Genomic DNA, 22,977 nt, shown 5'->3' on the forward strand with positions numbered 1-22,977 from the left:
ACCTTTAAATCTCCTCTTAACAGTCTACTCCCAGCAGGACATCACCTTTAACAGTCTACTCCCAGCAGGACATTACCTTTAACTCTCCTCTTAACAGTCTATTCCCAGCAGGACATCACCTTTAACTCTCCTCTTAACAGTCTATTCCCAGCAGGACATTACCTTTAACTCTCCTCTTAACAGTCTACTCCCAGCAGGACAGCACCTTTAATTCTTCCTAAACCCAGTTGTAGACATGTCCGGACATGTAGCACAGATTCAGAAACACAGGGGGCAGGCAGGGTGACTCACATATTAATCACAGGAGGCTGCTGAGTGAAGGAAGGCTCATAATAATGGCTGGAAAGGAACTAATGGAATGTTTGATGCATTTGATACCATTCCATTAATTCCGCTCCAGCCGTTACCATGAACCCCCACTCCCCAATTAAGGTGCCACCAACCTCCTGTGATGCAAATACATGTAGTAGAGCTAACTGGAGTGTGGTTGGTGGTTGGCCCCATTGGTGGCCCTAGTTAGTAGTAGTTAAACACAATAATGACCCCTTAGTTAATTCAGGAAATGTTCAACTGAGCCTGCAATATTTCACCAAACCTGCTCAGAGTGAACTACTCCATGTGACACCACAGAGGAAGAGGAAGTCAGCTCCTATGTCATGTGACCAGGGTTTTTAGAGTTTCTACACATAAGCCCCAAAGACAAGACAACCTTGATTGTATAGATTTATTGACATTAAATGACAGAACGTATCCAAAGCAACTGCATTGTGGGTCGGGAACCATAGGAGAAACAGCATATCAATATCCACCTTTATGGCGATGGACTAATAAGAAAGCATTGACAAACAGTATTATTATTATTCAAGGTTATATATCAACACCTCGTGTGCATTATGCAGCTTGTGTGTCTAACAGACCTGGGTTCAAATACTATTTGAAATCATTTCAAATACTTCATCTTGATTGATTGAGCTTGCATGGCTAAATGCAGTGTTTCCCAACCCTGGTCCTCCAGTACGCCCAACCCTGGTCCTCCAGTACGCCCAACCCTGGTCCTCCAGTACGCCCAACCCTGGTCCTCCAGTACGCCCAACCCTGGTCCTCCAGTACGCCCAACCCTGGTCCTCCAGTACGCCCAACCCTGGTCCTCCAGTACGCCCAACCCTGGTCCTCCAGTACGCCCAACCCTGGTCCTCCAGTACGCCCAACCCTGGTCCTCCAGTACGCCCAACCCTGGTCCTCCAGTACGCCCAACCCTGGTCCTCCAGTACGCCCAACCCTGGTCCTCCAGTACGCCAAACCCTGGTCCTCCAGTACGCCCAACACCCAAACCCTGGTCCTCCAGTACGCCGAACAGCCCAACCCTGGTCCTCCAGTACGCCCAACACCCCAACCCTGGTCCTCCAGTACGCCCAACACCCCAACCCTGGTCCTCCAGTACGCCGAACAGCCCAACCCTGGTCCTCCAGTACCCCCAACAGCCCACCCCTGGTCCTCCAGTACCCCCAACAGCCCACCCCTGGTCCTCCAGTACCCCCAACAGCCCACCCCTGGTCCTCCAGTGCCCCCAACAGCCCACCCCTGGTCCTCCAGTGCCCCCAACAGAACACATTTTAACTGTAGCCCTGGACAAACACACCTCAGTCAACTCATTGGTCCTCCAGTACCCCCAACAGAACACATTTTAACTGTAGCCCTGGACAAACACACCTCAGTCAACTCATTGAAGGCTTGATGATTAGTTAACAAGTTGAATCAAGTGTGCTTGTCCAGGTTTACAGTAAACATTTGTACTGTTGGGGGTACTCGAGGTCCAGGGTCAGGAAACACTGGCTTTGTGAACCAATAGAATTGTCCCAAAATAGCAAACTCCGCCCATCTGGCTCTCTAATCAGGACAGATCAAATGCTCACAGTTTCAGATAGTATTTGAACTCAGGTTCTTCTCATGACACAGTCAGCGCAGATGATAACAGATCTTCAATGATAGACACATTACAGTATGGCTTTTCAATCGTTACAGTAACAGAAAGTTACCCGACAGTATGGCTGAGCTAAGCAAACAATTATGTCAATTAAATCTATAAAACAATTACTGTAATTTTGCCTTTCATTCTCTGAGAGCACGGGGGAAGAAAAGCCATCACTTCCCCTTACCGCCGTAGATAGGGCATGGAGTGGAGCGGTCGGTCTTCATTCCCTGAGAGCACGGGGGAAGAAAAGCCATCACTTCCCCTTACCGCCGTAGATAGGGCATGGAGTGGAGCGGTCGGTCTTCATTCCCTGAGAGCACGGGGGAAGAAAAGCCATCACTTCCCCTTACCGCCGTAGATAGGGCATGGAGTGGAGCGGTCGGTCTTCTTGAACACGTTGTATTTACATGCCTTTTGGTCAAACTCCATCATGCAATCATCCGGAAATCTTGTGGGCTCAGAATACCTGCAATCAAACAATCAACATCAGCAAATGCTTTGGTAAAAAAAAATGTATGGACTTTCACTCACTCATTCTCAAATCAAATATTATTTGTCATGTGCGCTGGAATTCAACAGATGTAGACCGTACCGTGAAATGCTTCCTTACAAGCCCTTACAATGCAGTTAAGAAAATATTTACTAAATAAACTAAAGTTTGAAAAAAGTAACACAATAAAATAACGAGGATATGTACAGTGGGTAGTGAATTAATGTGCGGGGGTACAGGTTAGTCGAGGTAATTGAGGTAATTTGTACATGTAGGTAGAGGTAAAGTGACTATGCATCGATTAAACAACGTTCGAGCCTCCATTTGATTAATTGTTCAGGGAGACTTATGGTTTGGGGGTAGAAGCTGTTAAGGAGCCTTTTGGACCTAGACTTGGCGTTCTGGTACCGCTTGCCGTGCGATAGCAGAGAGAATAGTCAATGGCTTGGGTGGCTGGAGTCTTTGAAAACAAATTTGGGCCTCTATACCAGGCAGTGTCAGAGGTCTCGGATCGCAGGGAACTTGCTGGGCCGTACGCACTACCCTCTGTAGGGCATTTTAGTCAGAGGCCGAGCAGTTGCCATACCAAGCGGTGATGCAGCCAGTCAAGATGCTCTCGATGGTGCAGCTGTATAACTATTTGAGGATCTGAGGACCCATACCAAATCTTTTCCATCTCCTGGGGGGGGGGGGAATAGTCATCACGACTGTCTTGGTGTGTTTGGACCATGATAGTTTGTTGGTGATGTGGACACGGGAAGCTCTCGACCCGCTCCACTACAGCCCCGTCGATGTGAATGGGGGCGTTTTCGGTCCTCCTTTTCCTGTAGTCCACGATCAGCTCCTTTGTCTTGCTCATGTTGAGGGAGAGGAGTGGGTCTAGGGTTTCCGGGATGATAGTGTTGATGTGAGTCATGACCAGCCTTTCAAAGCACTTCATGGCTACAGATGTGAGCGCTACAGGGCGATAGTCATTTAGGCAGGTTACTTTGGCGGTCTTGGGCACAGGGACTATGGTGGTCTGCTTGAAACATGTAGGTATTACAGACTGGGTCAGTTAGAGGTTGAAAATGTCAGTGAAGACTTAAACCGCCACTTGTAGAGATGGAAATAACGAGCACTGTGAGGGTTATATGGACCAGTGTGGTAGTACAGACTGGGAAGGCTGAGGGTTATATGGACCAGTGTGGTAGTACAGACTGGGAAGGCTGAGGGTTATATGGACCAGTGTGATGGTACAGACTGGGAAGGCTGAGGGTTATATGGACCAGTGTGATGGTACAGACTGGGAAGGCTGAGGGTTTTATTGACCAGACATTTAGTGGGTGCTAGAATAAAAGCTGTGTATGGTTCTCACGCCTGGCAGCATTGCATGTCCCCGTTGGCTTGACAATAGCAGTTCATGCAATCACTGGTCCTCCAGCGGGACCCGATATCATGCCACGTCCCATCCTTGTTGTAAAGACACTGCTTCATGCCTAAACAAGGAAACAATATACCATATCACTTGTCTTTTTCAATGAGATTCAAGATTCAAGTGTATTAGAGACATAATTGCATAACAATATGAAATGAGATGCTCTTTACAGGTCATACAATACAAATATAAAACACTCAAATCACAATGATTTGGTACAAGTGGTTATTTTATTAAATTGATAAATGTACAGGGGTGTGTGTGTGTGTGTGTTCAGGGGTGTGTGTGTGTGTGCGGTACAACACCAACTACTTTTGCCCAGAGCCCTATGGTTGTGTGTGTGTGTGTGTGTTAACAGCTGGTTATCTTTGTCCTTTACCTGGTTTAGCTTGTTCAAACCAGCAGCCAGCATGGAACAGTGGCAGCAGTGCACACAGGAGTACAGCTACAGCCAAGGACCTCTTCCCGGGGAGAAAGAAGAAAAAAAGCATATGTTATCAGAATCACCTTTATTCTCCAAGTAGGCTACATTTACAGTACTTTCTGACCACAATGAAGAGAATATACACACAGGATACATAGACGCAGACCGAGGGCAATAAAACATAGGCCTTTCATCAAACCGTCTAAACATTAAAGATGAAGAACCAGCAAAGTGAACTGACACATTTTAACATATGGAAGTGATAGGTCATTAACCCTCCTCTAGATCTCTGGGTAATAAAATAACCTATAGTAATTTATAATTCCTCATACATAAACATGCAATGATAGAAGGAACTTACCATGATTGACAGGAATTTAGACTGGATTCACAGGTAGATTCTGTAGGTTCTGTTGAGCTGTAGAGCGAGGTGTCATTCAATAATCCTCCCCCATAACATCAGACAATAAGCACAACAAGAGATGGAAACCCCATCAGTCTCTTACCTTCAGTAACAAGACGCTGGCGCTAGCAAAGTATGCCGAATGGGTTAATGTGAGAAGACCCGATGTTGAGCTTGGAAGTGATATTTCTGAACAAAGTAGGATTAGTTTGCACGAGACTCTAAGCTAAAAAAAAAAAAGGGAAACAATATTTTCTCTTCCTGTGTTCCGTTTAAATTCCTCCGCCTTGCGCGACGGAAGCCCCACCCTTTGTACTTCCGTTTGATTTCAGCATTCTGCATCACTGGTGGTGAGAATCGCAAGTACATCTCTTAAAAGAAGTAGAGGAAATCCAAACTTGGATCATGTTAAGATATCCAGCCAATCGCAATTGACTGAATATCGACGTCTCATACAATTTAACTAACAAGTGAAATTGCCTGATTTAAGTGGATCTTTTAAATAATATCCAAATTGATTGGGCTTCTACAATGAGACAATATGAATTTTTTCCACATTAACTTAGATGAAGCAAAGCTCTCAGGTTAATTTAAAGTTTAATTCCCAGATGGCCTATACAGGTTTGATTATTCATTAGATTTGATCAATCAGTAAAATCTGCTTTTGCAAAGCACAATCAATCAGTCCCGCCTCCAGTGGGAATCCCATATGGCTGTGAATGTACCTAACATTACTTTTATGATAATCCAGCAATCTCAATTGCTTGGGTATCATCGTCTCATTCAATTTATTTATTTAAATTGTTGAACATACCTTTCTAGGTTCTTCCAATTAAATTATACATCTTAAACTTTGCAATAGTAACCTAGATGAACCAACTTCTCAGGTTCATTTAAAGTTTAATTCCCAGGTATGATTAATCAAATTGTCCAGTACTGCTGGTTCATTAACGTCTATGTATAGATTAAAATCATCTTTACTGCTGGTTCATTAACGTCTATGCGCCAGAGGACCCATAAAGATGATTTTAATCTATACATAGACGTTAATGAACCAGCAGTACTGGACAATTTGATCAATCATACCTGGGAATTAAACTTTAAATGAACCTGAGAAGTTGGTGGCCACCACTGCGCCAGAGGACCCATAAAGATGATTTTAATCTATACATAGACGTTAATGAACCAGCAGTACTGGACAATTTGATTAATCATACCTGGGAATTAAACTTTAAATGAACCTGAGAAGTTGGTGGTCTAGGATGCTGCATCGCAGTGCTAGCTGTGCCACCAGAGACTCTGGGTTCGACTCCGGGTTCAACTCGCGTCGTTAGGGAGGGTTTGGCCGGTAGGTAGGGATATCCTTGTCTCCTGTGGCGGGCTGGGCGCAGTGCGTGCTAACCAAGGTGGCCAGGTGCATGGTGTTTCCTCTGACATTGGTGCAGCTGGCTTCTGGGTTGGAGGTGCGCTGTGTTAAGAAGCAGTGTGGCTTTCGACCTTTGTCTCTTCCGAGCCCGTACGGGAGTTGTAGAGATGAGACAAAATAACAATTGGGGTAAAAATGTTAAATAATAATAATTTTAAAAATCGTCTTTGCAGCTCCCAACATATTCCAAAACCAAACTTTGGAAAATTAGGAGAAAAAAAAATTCCCTTCAAATGTTCTAATAATGTGCAAGCTATTCCCCCTCCCTCTGCACCATCCCCCTACCTCTGTCTCCCACACCCATGCTGCTGTGGTCAGAGAAGTTGTAAATTCCTGGATGAGAATCCTGCCTCAGGGCCAGACAGTATAGAGAGTGAGTTTTCATAGAGAGAACAAAGGAATTTCTTCCACCTCACAGAATGGGAGGTCCGAACAATATTTATGTCCTGGAGAATGTATAAAAGATCGGTGAAGAATCCAGCTACGAACTGGTCCGTTTGGTACAATTTTGTGAAACTCACGGGAGACAATACGGCCACATTACCATAACGCTGTTTATACAATAGCCTCAGTTATGAGGCTTACATCTAATTGTTGTATAAGATGAATTAGTAAAGATGATACTATTTGTGAAATGATGTGATGCTATGTAATGATGTTAATGTGAGAGAATTGTATTTCTGTTTAAAGTTTCACCTGTCTGTGCCTCCAGGGGCACAGACAGGACCTGGCGTCATGAGACAGCCTTTTCTATGTTCCGAATAAAACCCCCACCTGGGTTTTCTATCACCAGACCAGCTTACCTCGATAACAAGAGGGCCAAGGTTTGAGACCAGACCAGTACCTTTATCACAGAGGGAAATATGGTTTAAGTAGATTGCTGAATCTTTTAACCATCCCACGTTCTTGTGGGAAGGATTGGCATTCTTGTGCAAAGGATTGGCATTTCAATTGTTATAATGATCAACTTTATAGTGTCTCTTATCTTTCGCGCCCTTATCAGTCCCTCTGTCTAACAAACCCCCATGCCAGTTTAGCCCACTAGGGCACACTCCCCTATCATTTCTTTGTAACCACATCTACTTTGTTTGTGTTATGCATTTCTGTGAATTAGTTAGTAAATAAATGATTTTAAGACGATTGATGTATTGATGACTCATAGTGAAGACTGGGTTCGTGCAGATAACCAACAATTTACGACGTTTGGAATGAGATTAACGTGTGTCACGGGTGTCGTCGTCTGAAGAAGAGGAATCGGACCAAAGCGCAGCGTGGTAAGTGTTCATGCCTTTTTATTGTAACTGAACACTATAACAAAATAACAAAGAGAAATAAACAAAACAGTCCTGTCTGGTGCAGAAAACACTGAACAGAAAACAACTACCCACAAAACAATGATGGGAAAAAGCTACCTAAGTATGGTTCCCAATCAGAGACAACGATAGACAGCTGTCCCTGATTGAGAACCATACCCGGCCAAAACAAAGAAATACAAAACATAGAAAAAGGAACATAGAATGTCCACCCAAATCACACCCTGACCAAACCAAAATAGAGACACAAGAAGCTCTAAGCTCAGGGTGTGACAACGTGAGGTAAAGAATAATTCATTAATCAGAAGACCAATTGATCAGATATTAAAATATCTGAAAGTTATATTAGGAATATTATAACTTTGTAATCTGAATATTTTCCTTGGTGCCCCGATTTCCTAGTTAATTACAGTTACATGATTAAGTAGTTTAATCACGTAATAATAATTACAGATAATTTTTTATAAAGATTAATCTTCAGTTTAATGATGCCAAAGACCAGACAAGCTGGTCTGTGTGATCAGGAGTCAAGACAAGATGCTGGAGCTGGTCTGTGTGATCAGGAGTCAAGACAAGATGCTGGAGCTGGTCTGTGTGATCAGGAGTCAAGACAAGATGCTGGAGCTGGTCTGTGTGATCAGGAGTCAAGACAAGATGCTGGAGCTGGTCTGTGTGATCAGGAGTCAAGACAAGATGCTGGAGCTGGTCTGTGTGATCAGGAGTCAAGACAAGATGCTGGAGCTGGTCTGTGTGATCAGGAGTCAAGACAAGATGCTGGAACTGGTCTGTGTGATCAGGAGTCAAGACAAGATGCTGGAGCTGGTCTGTGTGATCAGGAGTCAAGACAAGATGCTGGAGCTGGTCTGTGTGATCAGGAGTCAAGACAAGATGCTGGAGCTGGTCTGTGTGATCAGGAGTCAAGACAAGATGCTGGAGCTGGTCTGTGTGATCAGGAGTCAAGACAAGATGCTGGAGCTGGTCTGTGTGATCAGGAGTCAAGACAAGATGCTGGAGCTGGTCTGTGTGATCAGGAGTCAAGACAAGATGCTGGAACTGGTCTGTGTGATCAGGAGTCAAGACAAGATGCTGGAGCTGGTCTGTGTGATCAGGAGTCAAGACAAGATGCTGGAGCTGGTCTGTGTGATCAGGAGTCAAGACAAGATGGTGGAGCTGGTCTGTGTGATCAGGAGTCAAGACAAGATGCTGGAGCTGGTCTGTGTGATCAGGAGTCAAGACAAGATGCTGGAGCTGGTCTGTGTGATCAGGAGTCAAGACAAAATGCTGGAGCTGGTCTGTGTGATCAGGAGTCAAGTCCATGTCTTCTCTCCAACAACTCACCATTTTATACTAGATGTAACACAAGTCCTTGTAGTTGCTCAACCAAGGGGCGTGGCTTTTGAGCGATCTTGTAATTCTGGTGAAATCGGTGATCACTATTGTTAAGTCCAATAAGAAGTGGAGTTACATAGACAATAGTAAAGTGTGATGTGTTGTAACATGCTGTTATCAAAAGGAAACACACTTGTGATAAACAATTTTGCAATGCTGTTCCTTCCCTGGTACAATGATGATAATAATGTTGTGTTATTATTACTTAACAAATCATTGTTCAAATGGCAGCAATTCAATGACATTTGAACAATGAAAAACCATTCTCCTCATACCAGGGACGGGACAGCGTCTCAAAACCATTCTCCTCATACCAGGGACGGGACAGCGTCTCAAAACCATTCTCCTCATACCAGGGACGGGACAGCGTCTCAAAACCATTCTCCTCATACCAGGGACAGGACAGCGTCTCATAACCATTCTCCTCATACCAGGGACGGGACAGCGTCTCAAAACCATTCTCCTCATACCAGGGACGGGACAGCGTCACAAAAACATTCTCCTCATACCAGGGACGGGACAGCGTCTCAAAACCATTCTCCTCATACCAGGGACGGGACAGCGTCTCAAAACCATTCTCCTCATACCAGGGACGGGACAGCGTCACAAAACCATTCTCCTCATACCAGGGACGGGACAGCGTCTCAAAACCATTCTCCTCATACCAGGGACGGGACAGCGTCTCAAAACCATTCTCCTCATACCAGGGACGGGACAGTGTCTCAAAACCATTCTCCTCATACCAGGGACGGGACAGCGTCTCAAAACCATTCTCCTCATACCAGGGACGGGACAGCGTCTCAAAACCATTCTCCTCATACCAGGGACGGGACAGCGTCTCAAAACCATTCTCCTCATACCAGGGACGGGACAGCGTCTCAAAACCATTCTCCTCATACCAGGGACGGGACAGCGTCTCAAAACCATTCTCCTCATACCAGGGACGGGACAGCGTCTCAAAACCATTCTCCTCATACCAGGGACGGGACAGCGTCTCAAAACCATTCTCCTCATACCAGGGACGGGACAGCGTCTCAAAACCATTCTCCTCATACCAGGGACGGGACAGCGTCACAAAACTATTCTCCTCACACCCCTGGTCCCCTGACGGGACAGCGTCGCAAAACCATTCTCCTCATACCAGGGACGGGACAGCGTCTCAAAACCATTCTCCTCATACCAGGGACGGGACAGCGTCACAAAACCATTCTCCTCATACCAGGGACGGGACAGCGTCACAAAACCATTCTCCTCATACCAGGGACGGGACAGCGTCTCAAAACCATTCTCCTCATACCAGGGACGGGACAGCGTCTCAAAACTATTCTCCTCATACCAGGGACGGGACAGCGTCTCAAAACCATTCTCCTCATACCAGGGACGGGACAGCGTCTCAAAACCATTCTCCTCATACCAGGGACGGGACAGCGTCTCAAAACCATTCTCCTCATACCAGGGACGGGACAGCGTCTCAAAACCATTCTCCTCATACCAGGGACGGGACAGCGTCTCAAAACCATTCTCCTCATACCAGGGACGGGACAGCGTCTCAAAACCATTCTCCTCATACCAGGGACGGGACAGCGTCTCAAAACCATTCTCCTCATACCAGGGACGGGACAGCGTCTCAAAACCATTCTCCTCATACCAGGGACGGGACAGCGTCTCAAAACCATTCTCCTCATACCAGGGACGGGACAGCGTCTCAAAACCATTCTCCTCATACCAGGGACGGGACAGCGTCTCAAAACCATTCTCCTCATACCAGGGACGGGACAGCGTCTCAAAACCATTCTCCTCATACCAGGGACGGGACAGCGTCTCAAAACCATTCTCCTCATACCAGGGACGGGACAGCGTCTCAAAACCATTCTCCTCATACCAGGGACGGGACAGCGTCTCAAAACCATTCTCCTCATACCAGGGACGGGACAGCGTCTCAAAACCATTCTCCTCATACCAGGGACGGGACAGCGTCTCAAAACCATTCTCCTCATACCAGGGACGGGACAGCGTCTCAAAACCATTCTCCTCATACCAGGGACGGGACAGCGTCTCAAAACCATTCTCCTCATACCAGGGACGGGACAGCGTCGCAAAACTGTTCAAGGCATTGTTTTGCATGTGCACTGTAACTGAATTTTAACCGACACTTTTCCCCATAGGACCACCGTAGTGGCAGTTTCCAGTTTTAATGTCACGTGCACAAATACAGTGAAATGCCTTTCTTGCAAACTCTAAACCCAACAATGCAGTCATCAATAACGATGTAATATTAAAAATAATAAGGTAGAACAAAAACACAGGAGATATAAAAATAAGAAATAAGACGTTTTCCGATTTTTTTCTCCAATCCAGAAGTCTTCTGAAACAACATCACGATACCTACAGGAAGGTATGACAGCAGATATATGAGAGGTGGTTATTGGGCAGCACCTTGTATTAGTTAGGAATAATGTGATTCAGATATTGGTGTCAGCAGTGGGATTAAGTCGTTGTTCCAAATGGCACCCTATTCCCTTTATAGTGCACTACTTTTGACCAGGCCTATAAGGAATAGGGTGCCAATTGGGAAACATCTGAAGTGTCACTACATCAGAGAAGACGGTAAGCTTCACTGTGCTCCCTCAGAGAGCAGAGCAGAGCGGTCTCTGTGTCGTGGAAGGGAGCATTCTGAAGGAACAGCAAGCCAGTCAACAGTAGCTGGGGAAAATGCCAATAAGAGCAGTGCTTGCTGCCATGGCAACAGGGCAGCGCCACAGTTCTCCCCACTCCATTAAGAAAGATGTGGTGGCTCTGCGGCTCTGCCCTCAATGGTGCTGTAGCATGACACCGCCGTGCTTATAGAGCCCATTGAGACTAAGCTGGGGAATTCAGCAGTTAAGGAAAATTGCAGGGTTGTCTCCCAAATAGCACGCTAGTCCCTATATAGTGCACTACTTTTGACCAGGACCCATAGTGCACTACTTTTGACCAGGGTCAGCTCAGATCCATTGGCAAGGTGTCACTGATCCCACCCCACCACCTGAGTTTCAAGAAGCAGAAACAAAAATACCTGTTGGTGTTGTACCACACACACCACTGGGGAATATAGAATAATGAATAGAACCCTGGGGAATATAGAATAATGAATAGAACCCTGGGGAATATAGAATAATGAATAGAACCCTGGGGAATATAGAATAATGAATAGAACCCTGGGGAATATAGAATAATGAATAGAACCCTGGGGAATATAGAATATAACCCTGGGGAATATAGAATAATGAATAGAACCCTGGGGAATATAGAATAATGAATAGAACCCTGGGGAATATAGAATAATGAATAGAACCCTGGGGAATATAGAATATAACCCTGGGGAATATAGAATAATGAATAGAACCCTGGGGAATATAGAATAATGAATAGAACCCTGGGGAATAGAGATTAATGAATAGAACCCTGGGGAATATAGAATAATGAATAGAACCCTGGGGAATATAGAATAGAAACCTGGGGAATATAGAATAATGAATAGAACCCTGGGGAATATAGAATAATGAATATAACCCTGGGGAATATAGAATATAACCCTGGGGAATAGAGAATAATGAATAGAACCCTGGGGAATATAGAATATAACCCTGGGGAATATAGAATAATGAATAGAACCTGGGGAATATAGAATAATGAATAGAACCCTGGGGAATAGTGATGAATTGAATAGAACCCTGGGGAATATAGAATAGAACCCTGTGGAATATAGAATATAACCCTGGGGAATATAGAATAATGAATAGAACCCTGGGGAATATAGAATATAACCCTGGGGAATATAGATTAATGAATAGAACCCTGGGGAATATAGAATAATGAATATAACCCTGGGGAATAGAGATTAATGAATAGAACCCTGGGGAATATAGAATATAACCCTGGGGAATATAGAATAATGAATAGAACCCTGGGTAATAGAGATTAATGAATAGAACCCTGGGGAATATAGAATAGAACCCTGGGGAATAGAGATTAATGAATAGAACCCGGGGGAATATAGAATAATTAATAGAACCCTGGGGAATATAGAATAATTAATATAACCCTGGGGAATGTAGAGTAATGATTAGAACCCTGGGGAATATAGAATAATGAATAGATTGTAGAATAAGGATTGGGGAATGTAGAATAATGAATAGAACCTTGGGTAATGTAGAATAATGAATAGAACCTTGGGGAATGTAGAATAATGAATAGAACCCTGGGGAATAAGGAATAAGCTGAATATTCTGAGGTTGGAGCGTTTTGATTGAAACATTCTCCTTGACCCAATCAATTCAGCACAATAAAAGGGTGGTCTTAAGGTCATATTGCTGGGAAACTGGTTTTGGTGAATACACATTTGGTGATGCAATAGTAAGACCAAACCTCATACATGTGTCAAGCTATGGTGTCAAGCTATGGCATGAGGAACAGCAGTTTTGTTCTCTAGAAATAGGGCATTATATTGTGAGACGTGAGCAGCAATTTCAACCTCAGGAAGGCCTGTATAATGTGAATTATGGAGTATTGAATGAATGAATGAATGAATGAATGAAATGTTATTTTCGTGTCACATCGACAGTTGGCAACCCTTCCCATATGGGATCAATTGACAGATAAACAAACATTACAACAATTCACTGTGATAATTCAGTGATAATTTCGTCTTCCGGTGTTCTCTGTAGTGTGCATCGCATAAAGAGTGAAACAATTTAAAATATAAAAATCAATACATAATAATAAATAAGGTTATCCAAACAATAATTATATCCCTAGAGCAGTAAAAAAATATACATACATATACAGTACAATCAGTTACAGTCAGCAAACCTTTTAACTTCCAGTGAACCAGACTCCCATCTGTGGTTGTGACTAGATAGAGTACAAAGTTTTAAAAACATTTTTTTAAATTGAGTCGTGTCTGTAACAATTTTAGCTAACTCTTATCCTAAGCTTAAACCAATTCTCCTATGGAAACACTTGAGTAAATGAGAGATTCAGTGTATATTGAAAGCAGGTGCTCCCACACAGGTGGGGTTTCTGAGTTAATTAAGCAATTAACACCAGGGGTTGGAACCTGTTCAGGGAACAGAACAACATTTTTCAAGGAACAGAAATAGAACCTGGAACGAAAGTGATCCATACTGTTCCGGAACAGAACCGTTACTTTAAAAGCATGGGAACCGGTTAATGAAGTTCTTATACATTCCAGGCATTTTTTTCTAGTCCTACAACAAAAACTCAAAGCACCTATGCAAAACCCTCACTCTGTCAGGCCATTATTTTACTACCATGGCTATGCCCCCATTGGATGACAACGCCCACCTCCACATGGCACGAGTGGTCACTAAATAATATGGTGAGCATGAAAACGATGTAAACCATATGCCATGGCTGTCTCAGTCACCAGGTCTCAACCCAATTGAACACTTATGGGAGACTTTTTCTGAAATGTTTTATGAGATTGGAAAACCTTTTGGGAGGAATCTAAGACCATTCCTCCACACATTATCTTTCCAGATCCTTGATACCCTTTGTTTGTGCTTATGGACTGCCCTCTAAGTCAAACCACAGGGTTTCAATGGGGTTCAATTCCAGAGACAGGTGGCCATTGCAAAATATTAATTTTGTGGTCAATTAGGCTAACCATTTCTTTGTGGATTTTGATGAATGCTTGCTTGGGGTTATTATCTTGCTGGAAGATCTACTTGTGGCCAAGTGTCAGCCTCCTCGCAGAGGTAAAACATTTTGGGCTAAAATGTCCTGGTACTTGGTAAAGTTTGTGATGTCGTTGACCTTAAAGGGCCCCAGGACCAGTGGAAGCTAAATAGCGCCATAACATCACAGATCCACTACCATATTTTACTGGTATGAGGTATTTTTCTGCAGAAGCTTCTGTTTTTCAACATCAAACCCACTGCTTTCAATACATGTATAAAAATAATAATACAAAAATAAAAGTAAATTGGCAAAATGTTTGTTACAAAGGTTTTCATCACATAAACATTGAACTGTTGCCGGGCAGATCAGATTTGCTGCTTGGTTCCAATCAGTGATAAAGTGGAACACTGAAGTGGCAGTTAGCCTGGGCCGGGGACAGTCAGACGTGGACAAGCACCTCTCCAGACTAAGCCATTAGCAGTACCACAGAAAAACAACTCTCTACTTTGTCTGTCTGCCCTTGCTTATTACCCTATGCACTGGGCCATTTATTATAATGAAAACAGGGAGGTAAGTAGATGAAGTAGAGCTGACATTCATTTAATCTCTCTCGTGGACAGAAAACTGGTTGTCTTCATATCTTAACCAAACCTAGAACACCTCCAAAATGGTGACCTATTCCTATTGGGCTATGGTCAAAGGTAGTGTGCTATGTAGGAAATATGGTTCCTGACGACTCACCCTCAATTTAACTCCTCTGCTCTATCGTTCACTAAATACAGTCTGAAACTGCCACCCTAGAAGTCGTTTGTGGAACTTCAAAAGGAGGGGCGTTCATCAGCGATTGGATCGTCTCAAACCAGTCAGAGTATCAAAGTTGATATCATGTAGGGCCGCCTTTTGCACAACCCATTAGTTTTCTGGGGACCAATCAGAACGGTCAGAATGTGTTCGCATTCCAGAAAATCATCAGAGAGGGAGGCAAATCCAGACTCATCGTCCAGAAGAAACAATGTGATGAGGATGGGTAGCCAGACAAGGGAACATGGTGCCATTTTTTTTTGGGGGGGGGACTCAACGGCTTTCTCATCTGTCCTTCTCTTGGAATACACTGTAGATTTCTACAACTGAATAAAGAGGCAGATCTCCCTCTCCCTACTGCGTGTCTGACAGACAATTTATGGAGGGAAAAATAACAGACACCGGCCAAACACACACATTTTCCAATACATTTATTGATCACTAACCGAAACAGGTCTACACTAGATAAAAAAAATACTAAATTTGTTACAACTTCCCCCGGTCTCCCCTTACTAATGGAACGTGTAACTTTCAAACAGTTTCCCTCACTCTTCCCTACCCACGAATCAAGTTCATTCAGACAAGCATGACAGAGTTCAAGGATATTTTTCAATGAAAGTAAGTACAAGACCCAGATGCAGACACAGGAGACAGAGGGCAGAGAGACAGAGGGCAGAGAGACAGAGGGCAGAGAGACAGAGGGCAGAGAGACAGAGGGCAGAGAGACAGAGGGCAGAGAGACAGAGGGCAGAGAGACAGAGGGCAGAGAGACAGAGGGCAGAGAGACAGAGGGCAGAGAGACAGAGGGCTGGGAGACAGAGGGCAGAGAGACAGAGGGCAGAGAGACAGAGGGCTGGGAGACAGAGGGCAGAGAGACAGAGGGCAGAGAGACAGAGGGCTGGGAGACAGAGGGCTGGGAGACAGAGGGCAGAGAGACAGAGGGCAGAGAGACAGAGGGCAGAGAGACAGAGGGCAGAGAGACAGAGGGCAGAGAGACAGAGGGCAGAGAGACAGAGGGCAGAGAGACAGAGGGCTGGGAGACAGAGGGCAGAGAGACAGAGGGCAGAGAGACAGAGGGCAGAGAGACAGAGGGCAGAGAGACAGAGGGCAGAGAGACAGAGGGCAGAGAGACAGAGGGCAGAGAGACAGAGGGCAGAGAGACAGAGGGCAGAGAGACAGAGGCCAGAGAGACAGAGGGCAGAGAGACAGAGGGCAGAGAGACAGAGGGCTGGGAGACAGAGGGCAGAGAGACAGAGGGCAGAGAGACAGAGGGCAGAGAGACAGAGGGCAGAGAGACAGAGGGCAGAGAGACAGAGGGCAGAGAGACAGAGGGCAGAGAGACAGAGGGCAGAGAGACAGAGGGCAGAGAGACAGAGGGCAGAGAGACAGAGGGCAGAGAGACAGAGGGCTGGGAGACAGAGGGCAGAGAGACAGAGGGCTGGGAGACAGAGGGCAGAGAGACAGAGGGCTGGGAGACAGAGGGCAGAGAGACAGAGGGCTGGGAGACAGAGGGCAGAGAGACAGAGGGCTGGGAGACAGAGGGCAGAGAGACAGAGGGCTGGGAGACAGAGGGCTGGGAGACAGAGGGCTGGGAGACAGAGGGCAGAGAGACAGAGGGCTGGGAGACAGAGGGCTGGGAGACAGAGGGCAGAGAGACAGAGGGCTGAGAGACAGAGGGCAGAGAGACAGAGGGCTGGGAGACAGAGGGCAGAGAGACAGAGGGCTGGGAGACAGAGGGCTGGGAGACAGAGGGCAGAGAGACAGAGGGCTGGGAGACAGAGGGCAGAGAGACAGAGGGCAGAGAGACAGAGGGCTGAGAGACAGAGGGCAGAGAGACAGAGGGCTGGGAGACAGAGGGCAGAGAGACAGAGGGCTGGGAGACAGAGGGCTGGGAGACAGAGGGCAGAGAGACAGAGGGCTGGGAGACAGAGGGCAGAGAGACAGAGGGCTGGGAGACAGAGGGCTGGGAGACAGAGGGCAGAGAGACAGAGGGCTGGGAGACAGAGGGCAGAGAGACAGAGGGCTGGGAGACAGAGGGCTGGGAGACAGAGGGCAGAGAGACAGAGGGCAGAGAGACAGAGGGCTGAGAGACAGAGGGCAGAGAGACAGAGGGCAGAGAGACAGAGGGCAGAGAGACAGAGGGCAGAGAGACAGAGGGCAGAGAGACAGAGGGCAGAGAGACAGAGGGCAGAGAGACAGAGGGCAGAGAGACAGAGGGCAGAGAGACAGAGGGCAGAGAGACAGAGGGCAGAGAGACAGAGGGCAGAGAGACAGAGGGCTGGGAGACAGAGGGCAGAGAGACAGAGGGCTGGGAGACAGAGGGCAGAGAGACAGAGGGCTGGGAGACAGAGGGCAGAGAGACAGAGGGCTGGGAGACAGAGGGCAGAGAGACAGAGGGCTGGGAGACAGAGGGCAGAGAGACAGAGGGCTGGGAGACAGAGGGCTGGGAGACAGAGGGCTGGGAGACAGAGGGCAGAGAGACAGAGGGCTGGGAGACAGAGGGCTGGGAGACAGAGGGCAGAGAGACAGAGGGCTGAGAGACAGAGGGCAGAGAGACAGAGGGCTGGGAGACAGAGGGCAGAGAGACAGAGGGCTGGGAGACAGAGGGCTGGGAGACAGAGGGCAGAGAGACAGAGGGCTGGGAGACAGAGGGCAGAGAGACAGAGGGCAGAGAGACAGAGGGCTGAGAGACAGAGGGCAGAGAGACAGAGGGCTGGGAGACAGAGGGCAGAGAGACAGAGGGCTGGGAGACAGAGGGCTGGGAGACAGAGGGCAGAGAGACAGAGGGCTGGGAGACAGAGGGCAGAGAGACAGAGGGCTGGGAGACAGAGGGCTGGGAGACAGAGGGCAGAGAGACAGAGGGCTGGGAGACAGAGGGCAGAGAGACAGAGGGCTGGGAGACAGAGGGCTGGGAGACAGAGGGCAGAGAGACAGAGGGCAGAGAGACAGAGGGCTGAGAGACAGAGGGCTGGGAGACAGAGGGCTGGGAGACAGAGGGCAGAGAGACAGAGGGCTGAGAGACAGAGGGCTGGGAGACAGAGGGCTGGGAGACAGAGGGCAGAGAGACAGAGGGCTGGGAGACAGAGGGCAGAGAGACAGAGGGCAGAGAGACAGAGGGCTGGGAGACAGAGGGCAGAGAGACAGAGGGCTGGGAGACAGAGGGCTGGGAGACAGAGGGCAGAGAGACAGAGGGCAGAGAGACAGAGGGCTGGGAGACAGAGGGCTGGGAGACAGAGGGCAGAGAGACAGAGGGCAGAGAGACAGAGGGCAGAGAGACAGAGGGCTGGGAGACAGAGGGCAGAGAGACAGAGGGCTGGGAGACAGAGGGCTGGGAGACAGAGGGCAGAGAGACAGAGGGCAGAGAGACAGAGGGCTGGGAGACAGAGGGCAGAGAGACAGAGGGCAGAGAGACAGAGGGCAGAGAGACAGAGGGCAGAGAGACAGAGGGCTGGGAGACAGAGGGCTGGGAGACAGAGGGCTGGGAGACAGAGGGCTGGGAGACAGAGGGCAGAGAGACAGAGGGCAGAGAGACAGAGGGCAGAGAGACAGAGGGCTGGGAGACAGAGGGCAGAGAGACAGAGGGCAGAGAGACAGAGGGCTGGGAGACAGAGGGCAGAGAGACAGAGGGCAGAGAGACAGAGGGCTGGGAGACAGAGGGCAGGGAGACAGAGGGCAGAGAGACAGAGGGCAGGGAGACAGAGGGCAGAGAGACAGAGGGCAGGGAGACAGAGGGCAGAGAGACAGAGGGCAGAGAGACAGAGGGCAGGGAGACAGAGGGCAGAGAGACAGAGGTCACAAAAAGCTGGTTCTCCAGGAGACGCTGGAGGACCTAGAGGACGTGCTCTTGAGGGGGGGGGGGGGGTGTTGTCGTCGACGAACACGAATAGGTTCAACATGTCATGGAGCATATCGTTGGCCAGGGCCTGGAATACTGTGGGAGCGTTGGTCAGTCCAAATTGCAAACTTTACCAAAGGTTTTGTCACAAAAACTGCTGCGTTGAATAGCAAATGTGCCTCCTCTGGTCTTTGCACGTGCTCTCTAGCCAACAGCTGGCAGATACAGTGCGGGAATTTGTCTTGGAAAGAAAAGTCCTCATTAACCACATTTCCATCCACAGGTGTTATGCCAGTAACATCCACAGGTGTTATGCCAGTAAAGTCATAGCGTATCCATCCACAGGTGTTATGCCAGTAAAGTCATAGCGTATTCATCCACAGGTGTTATGCCAGTAAAGTCATAGCGTATCCATCCACAGGTGTTATGCCAGTAAAGTCATAGCGTATTCATCCACAGGTGTTATGCCAGTAAAGTCATAGCGTATCCATCCACAGGTGTTATGCCAGTAAAGTCATAGCGTATCCATCCACAGGTGTTATGCCAGTAAAGTCATAGCGTATTCATCCACAGGTGTTATGCCAGTAAAGTCATAGCGTATCCATCTACAGGTGTTATGCCAGTAAAGTCATAGCGTATCCATCCACAGGTGTTATGCCAGTAAAGTCATAGCGTATCCATCCACAGGTGTTATGCCAGTAAAGTCATAGCGTATTAAAAAAGTGATGGAAAGAGGAAGTTTTGATACAATTTTACAAATGCCGACAGAAAATGTGTTTTTCGACATGGTGGGGTATTATTTTGTTGGTCAAATTAATGATGCAGGAAATGGCTTGATTGATTGATTCGCCTTTTTGCACAAATATTGATATGATAACCATCATATCAAAGTAAACTTGGAGTCACACGATGATATGGTGTGTGGTCCCCCCACTACGACCCAGGAAACCATGTTTATTAGGCTAAAATAAAACAAATTATGAAGGGAGACCCGGGAGAAAAGTAACATAACACAGAAAAGTAACACAGACAGAAGCATGTACCTAACGCGGAGGACGAGCTCCCTGCAAAAAAAACAGCCCAGTCCGACCATGTTTTCCTAAGTTATCAATAAAAAGTGGTTTTGAACTGTAGAGTTGTGTTTAGTTGTTCAAGGTTCCTAAAATACGTAATTTTTTTAACCCATCTAGTGACTAAATGACAGCATAGGTTTCAAGTATCATGCTAGCTATTCATGGGTGCTGTGGTGTGTTGTTGAAGCACGATGTCCATGATCTTCAGGTCAGAAAGTCGGAGCTCTAGATAGAGGCCCGAATTCCCGAATTGAAATTCTGTGTTGGATGACCGTTCAAAACTATTTTTCCCAGTTTTTTTTTTGTTGAGTTCCCAGTGAGTCGGTAGTTAGAGAGTTTTTAGAGAGTAGTTTTTAGAGAGTTCCCAGTTCTTTTGAACGCGACATTAGCCTGGGAGAAGTTACAGGAGAGATGGGTGGGACGAAAGTAACACAATGTTAACTGATGACCTGGAATAAAATTGGGTAAATGTTTTAAAACAGGCCATTGTCTTCTCTAGTTGACACTGCTTTTATAATGTGAAATATCAACAAGTGACTGAATGTTAGAAAATTCTATATGATATCATTAGAGTTATGCCTTAATCAATTGACTTGATGAATCAGCTACTCACATAAGCTTTTATCGACATTATGACAGCATTTTCTAAACTGGTTATTAAAAATATATATTTTGATGATTCTGTGGGTTAATTACCTTGTTTCAAGCCATGAAAATGTGATAAGCCTGATGAGTTTGCTGTTTGTGAAAATAATAAAAAAAGTTTATTCTACCAAGACACGAGGAGTGTGCATGACAAGGACAGTTGGAGCGCACCTGATTGGCTTTGCATGAATAGTCATGGAAAATGGAGAGGAAGATAACCTACTACATTCCCATTAAAGTGAGAGGAGAAAATGATGGTTAATATAGCTGTTATCTGATACATTTTAGTCTGATTCATATTGTAAGGCAAATTGTTGTGTTTGCGCAACATTGCGATGTTGAAGCATGGTTCATTTTCATACATTTTTAACCTGTAGCATGACTTATTGAACTCAATGGAAACATGAAATGATGGCTGATAGTACATTTGTTGGAAGTAACAAGCATTACTAAACAGAAAAATGGAAATAAGACAGATATTGTGCACTTCTCGCCAGCTGTTACTTTCATCCCAAGGCTGGGTTTCTCCCGCCCCGTCGGCCAACGTACAGAATAATACGAAATGCTCTGAGACCAGGCTGCGTAATTTTGCTGAAATTCCGTTCTTGGTCTTAGATGTTTTGTCATTTATTCTAGAAACGAAATTACAGTTGCTAATAGTAGAGGACAAATACATTGTTTGTCATAAAATACATTCTCTCTAGCGCTGTCGATCTGTGAGTAATTAGGGGGAAAACGGCGTTAAAGTGTTCATCCCGGTTCTTTCCAATTTAACAGGGTGGTGAAGGATGCACTTTTCTAATAAATATCGGAGGGTCTGATTCTGGTGACATGATGATCGATGCTTGACTGCCGTTTGACAACTAAAAATATTCTCAATATTATCCATAATAATTTCATAAATGTAGACTACCCGCAAAGTATCTTCGAACAGTTGACTAGAGCGCACGTCCAAGGCCTAGAATTGCACTAGAATTGGTTTTTTTATTATTATTTATATATTTTATGTTCTGTATGTATTTAGTATTTTATTGTTATATCTGTGTTGTGTTTTGTTAGACATGTTTGATGTAGCGGTGTAAGTTGATAATTATGTATTATAAATTTAAAAAATAGGTTAAAAAACTAAATATAAAAATTAATAAATACAAAAAAAGTCCGTTTGGTGGAAACACCACTGATGGGAAAATGCAAATGTTTTCTTTATTCGGAAATCTGTCGGAAATTGGATGGAAACAGAAGCTAGTGTCTGGCATGGAGTCAAGACCGAGTAAAAACGTATCCAACGTCGAGACCAACACACTGTAGCCCGGTCTGGAATAATGCAACATTGGTGTGTTGTTGCATGGCAGGAACTAGCCATGCATGGCAGAACTAGCTAAGGGGCCTAGTCAATCAATTGATTTATTTAGCCAGGATAGTTCACTCAGTGACCAGGGCCCATAGGCTGCACCGTTCGGGACGCCCTGAGTGATCCAGTGGTCTCCATTTGCCAGCACACACACAGTACAATATGTCATGGTATTGTTGGGTTGATTACACTTCATAACAGAATGCTTTGGCACATATCGATATCATCACACAGACGCCAAGGAAACTGAACAATTGTATGAGGTTTCTGTGTTATGCACTATAGCCCATTACCATATATATATATGATTGAATATTATCTGCTGTTGGCTTGTGTGGATGTATGTATGTGTTATGCAACATAGCTGACTTGAAACATTGTTAAAAGTGTCAGGGCCAGGGGACTTTCTCATGATGGAAAAATACAGAAGACAGGGCACATTCAGAGCTTGGGGTTGCAGAACAAGCGGTCTTTTGTTAGATAACAGGAGCCAGGTGCGAGATAACGGTATGGAGCATGAGAGCCTGGATGTTCTTCACAGCAACACTTACATCTATCAACAGAAGCGCCAAGAGGCGGGGACCCGCCTGAGCGCCTGCAATAGGCTGAGCAAGTTTAAACCACGCCCAGCCTCTACTGTGATAGGCCAACAGACGGGTTGGAACTGTCTATCACAGTATAAAGAATACTGTTTACATACATCTTGTCAGTTCTCTGCTTGCCCTGCGAGGTGGGACAGAGAGCCCGTATATACGA

General features: G+C 45.9%; 1 protein-coding gene across 1 annotated transcript; it reads right to left on the reverse strand.

The window, feature by feature from the left end:
- Positions 1–710: 710 nt before the first annotated feature.
- LOC149984785 (beta-microseminoprotein E1-like) lies at positions 711–5,026 on the reverse strand. Its single transcript, XM_090186753.1, has 5 exons — positions 4,810–5,026; positions 4,665–4,721; positions 4,259–4,340; positions 3,820–3,940; positions 711–2,438 (listed from the first exon to the last, which is right to left on the reverse strand). The coding sequence occupies exons 2-5, from the start codon at positions 4,665–4,667 to the stop codon at positions 2,309–2,311; spliced, it is 336 nt and encodes a 111-aa protein (XP_090042879.1). The 5' UTR covers positions 4,668–4,721; positions 4,810–5,026; the 3' UTR covers positions 711–2,308.
- Positions 5,027–22,977: the final 17,951 nt, after the last annotated feature.

This window comes from Oncorhynchus mykiss, chromosome 2 (assembly GCF_057628025.1).
Source record: "Oncorhynchus mykiss isolate SJ-2025 chromosome 2, ASM5762802v1, whole genome shotgun sequence".
Classification (NCBI taxonomy): Eukaryota; Metazoa; Chordata; class Actinopteri; order Salmoniformes; family Salmonidae; genus Oncorhynchus; species Oncorhynchus mykiss.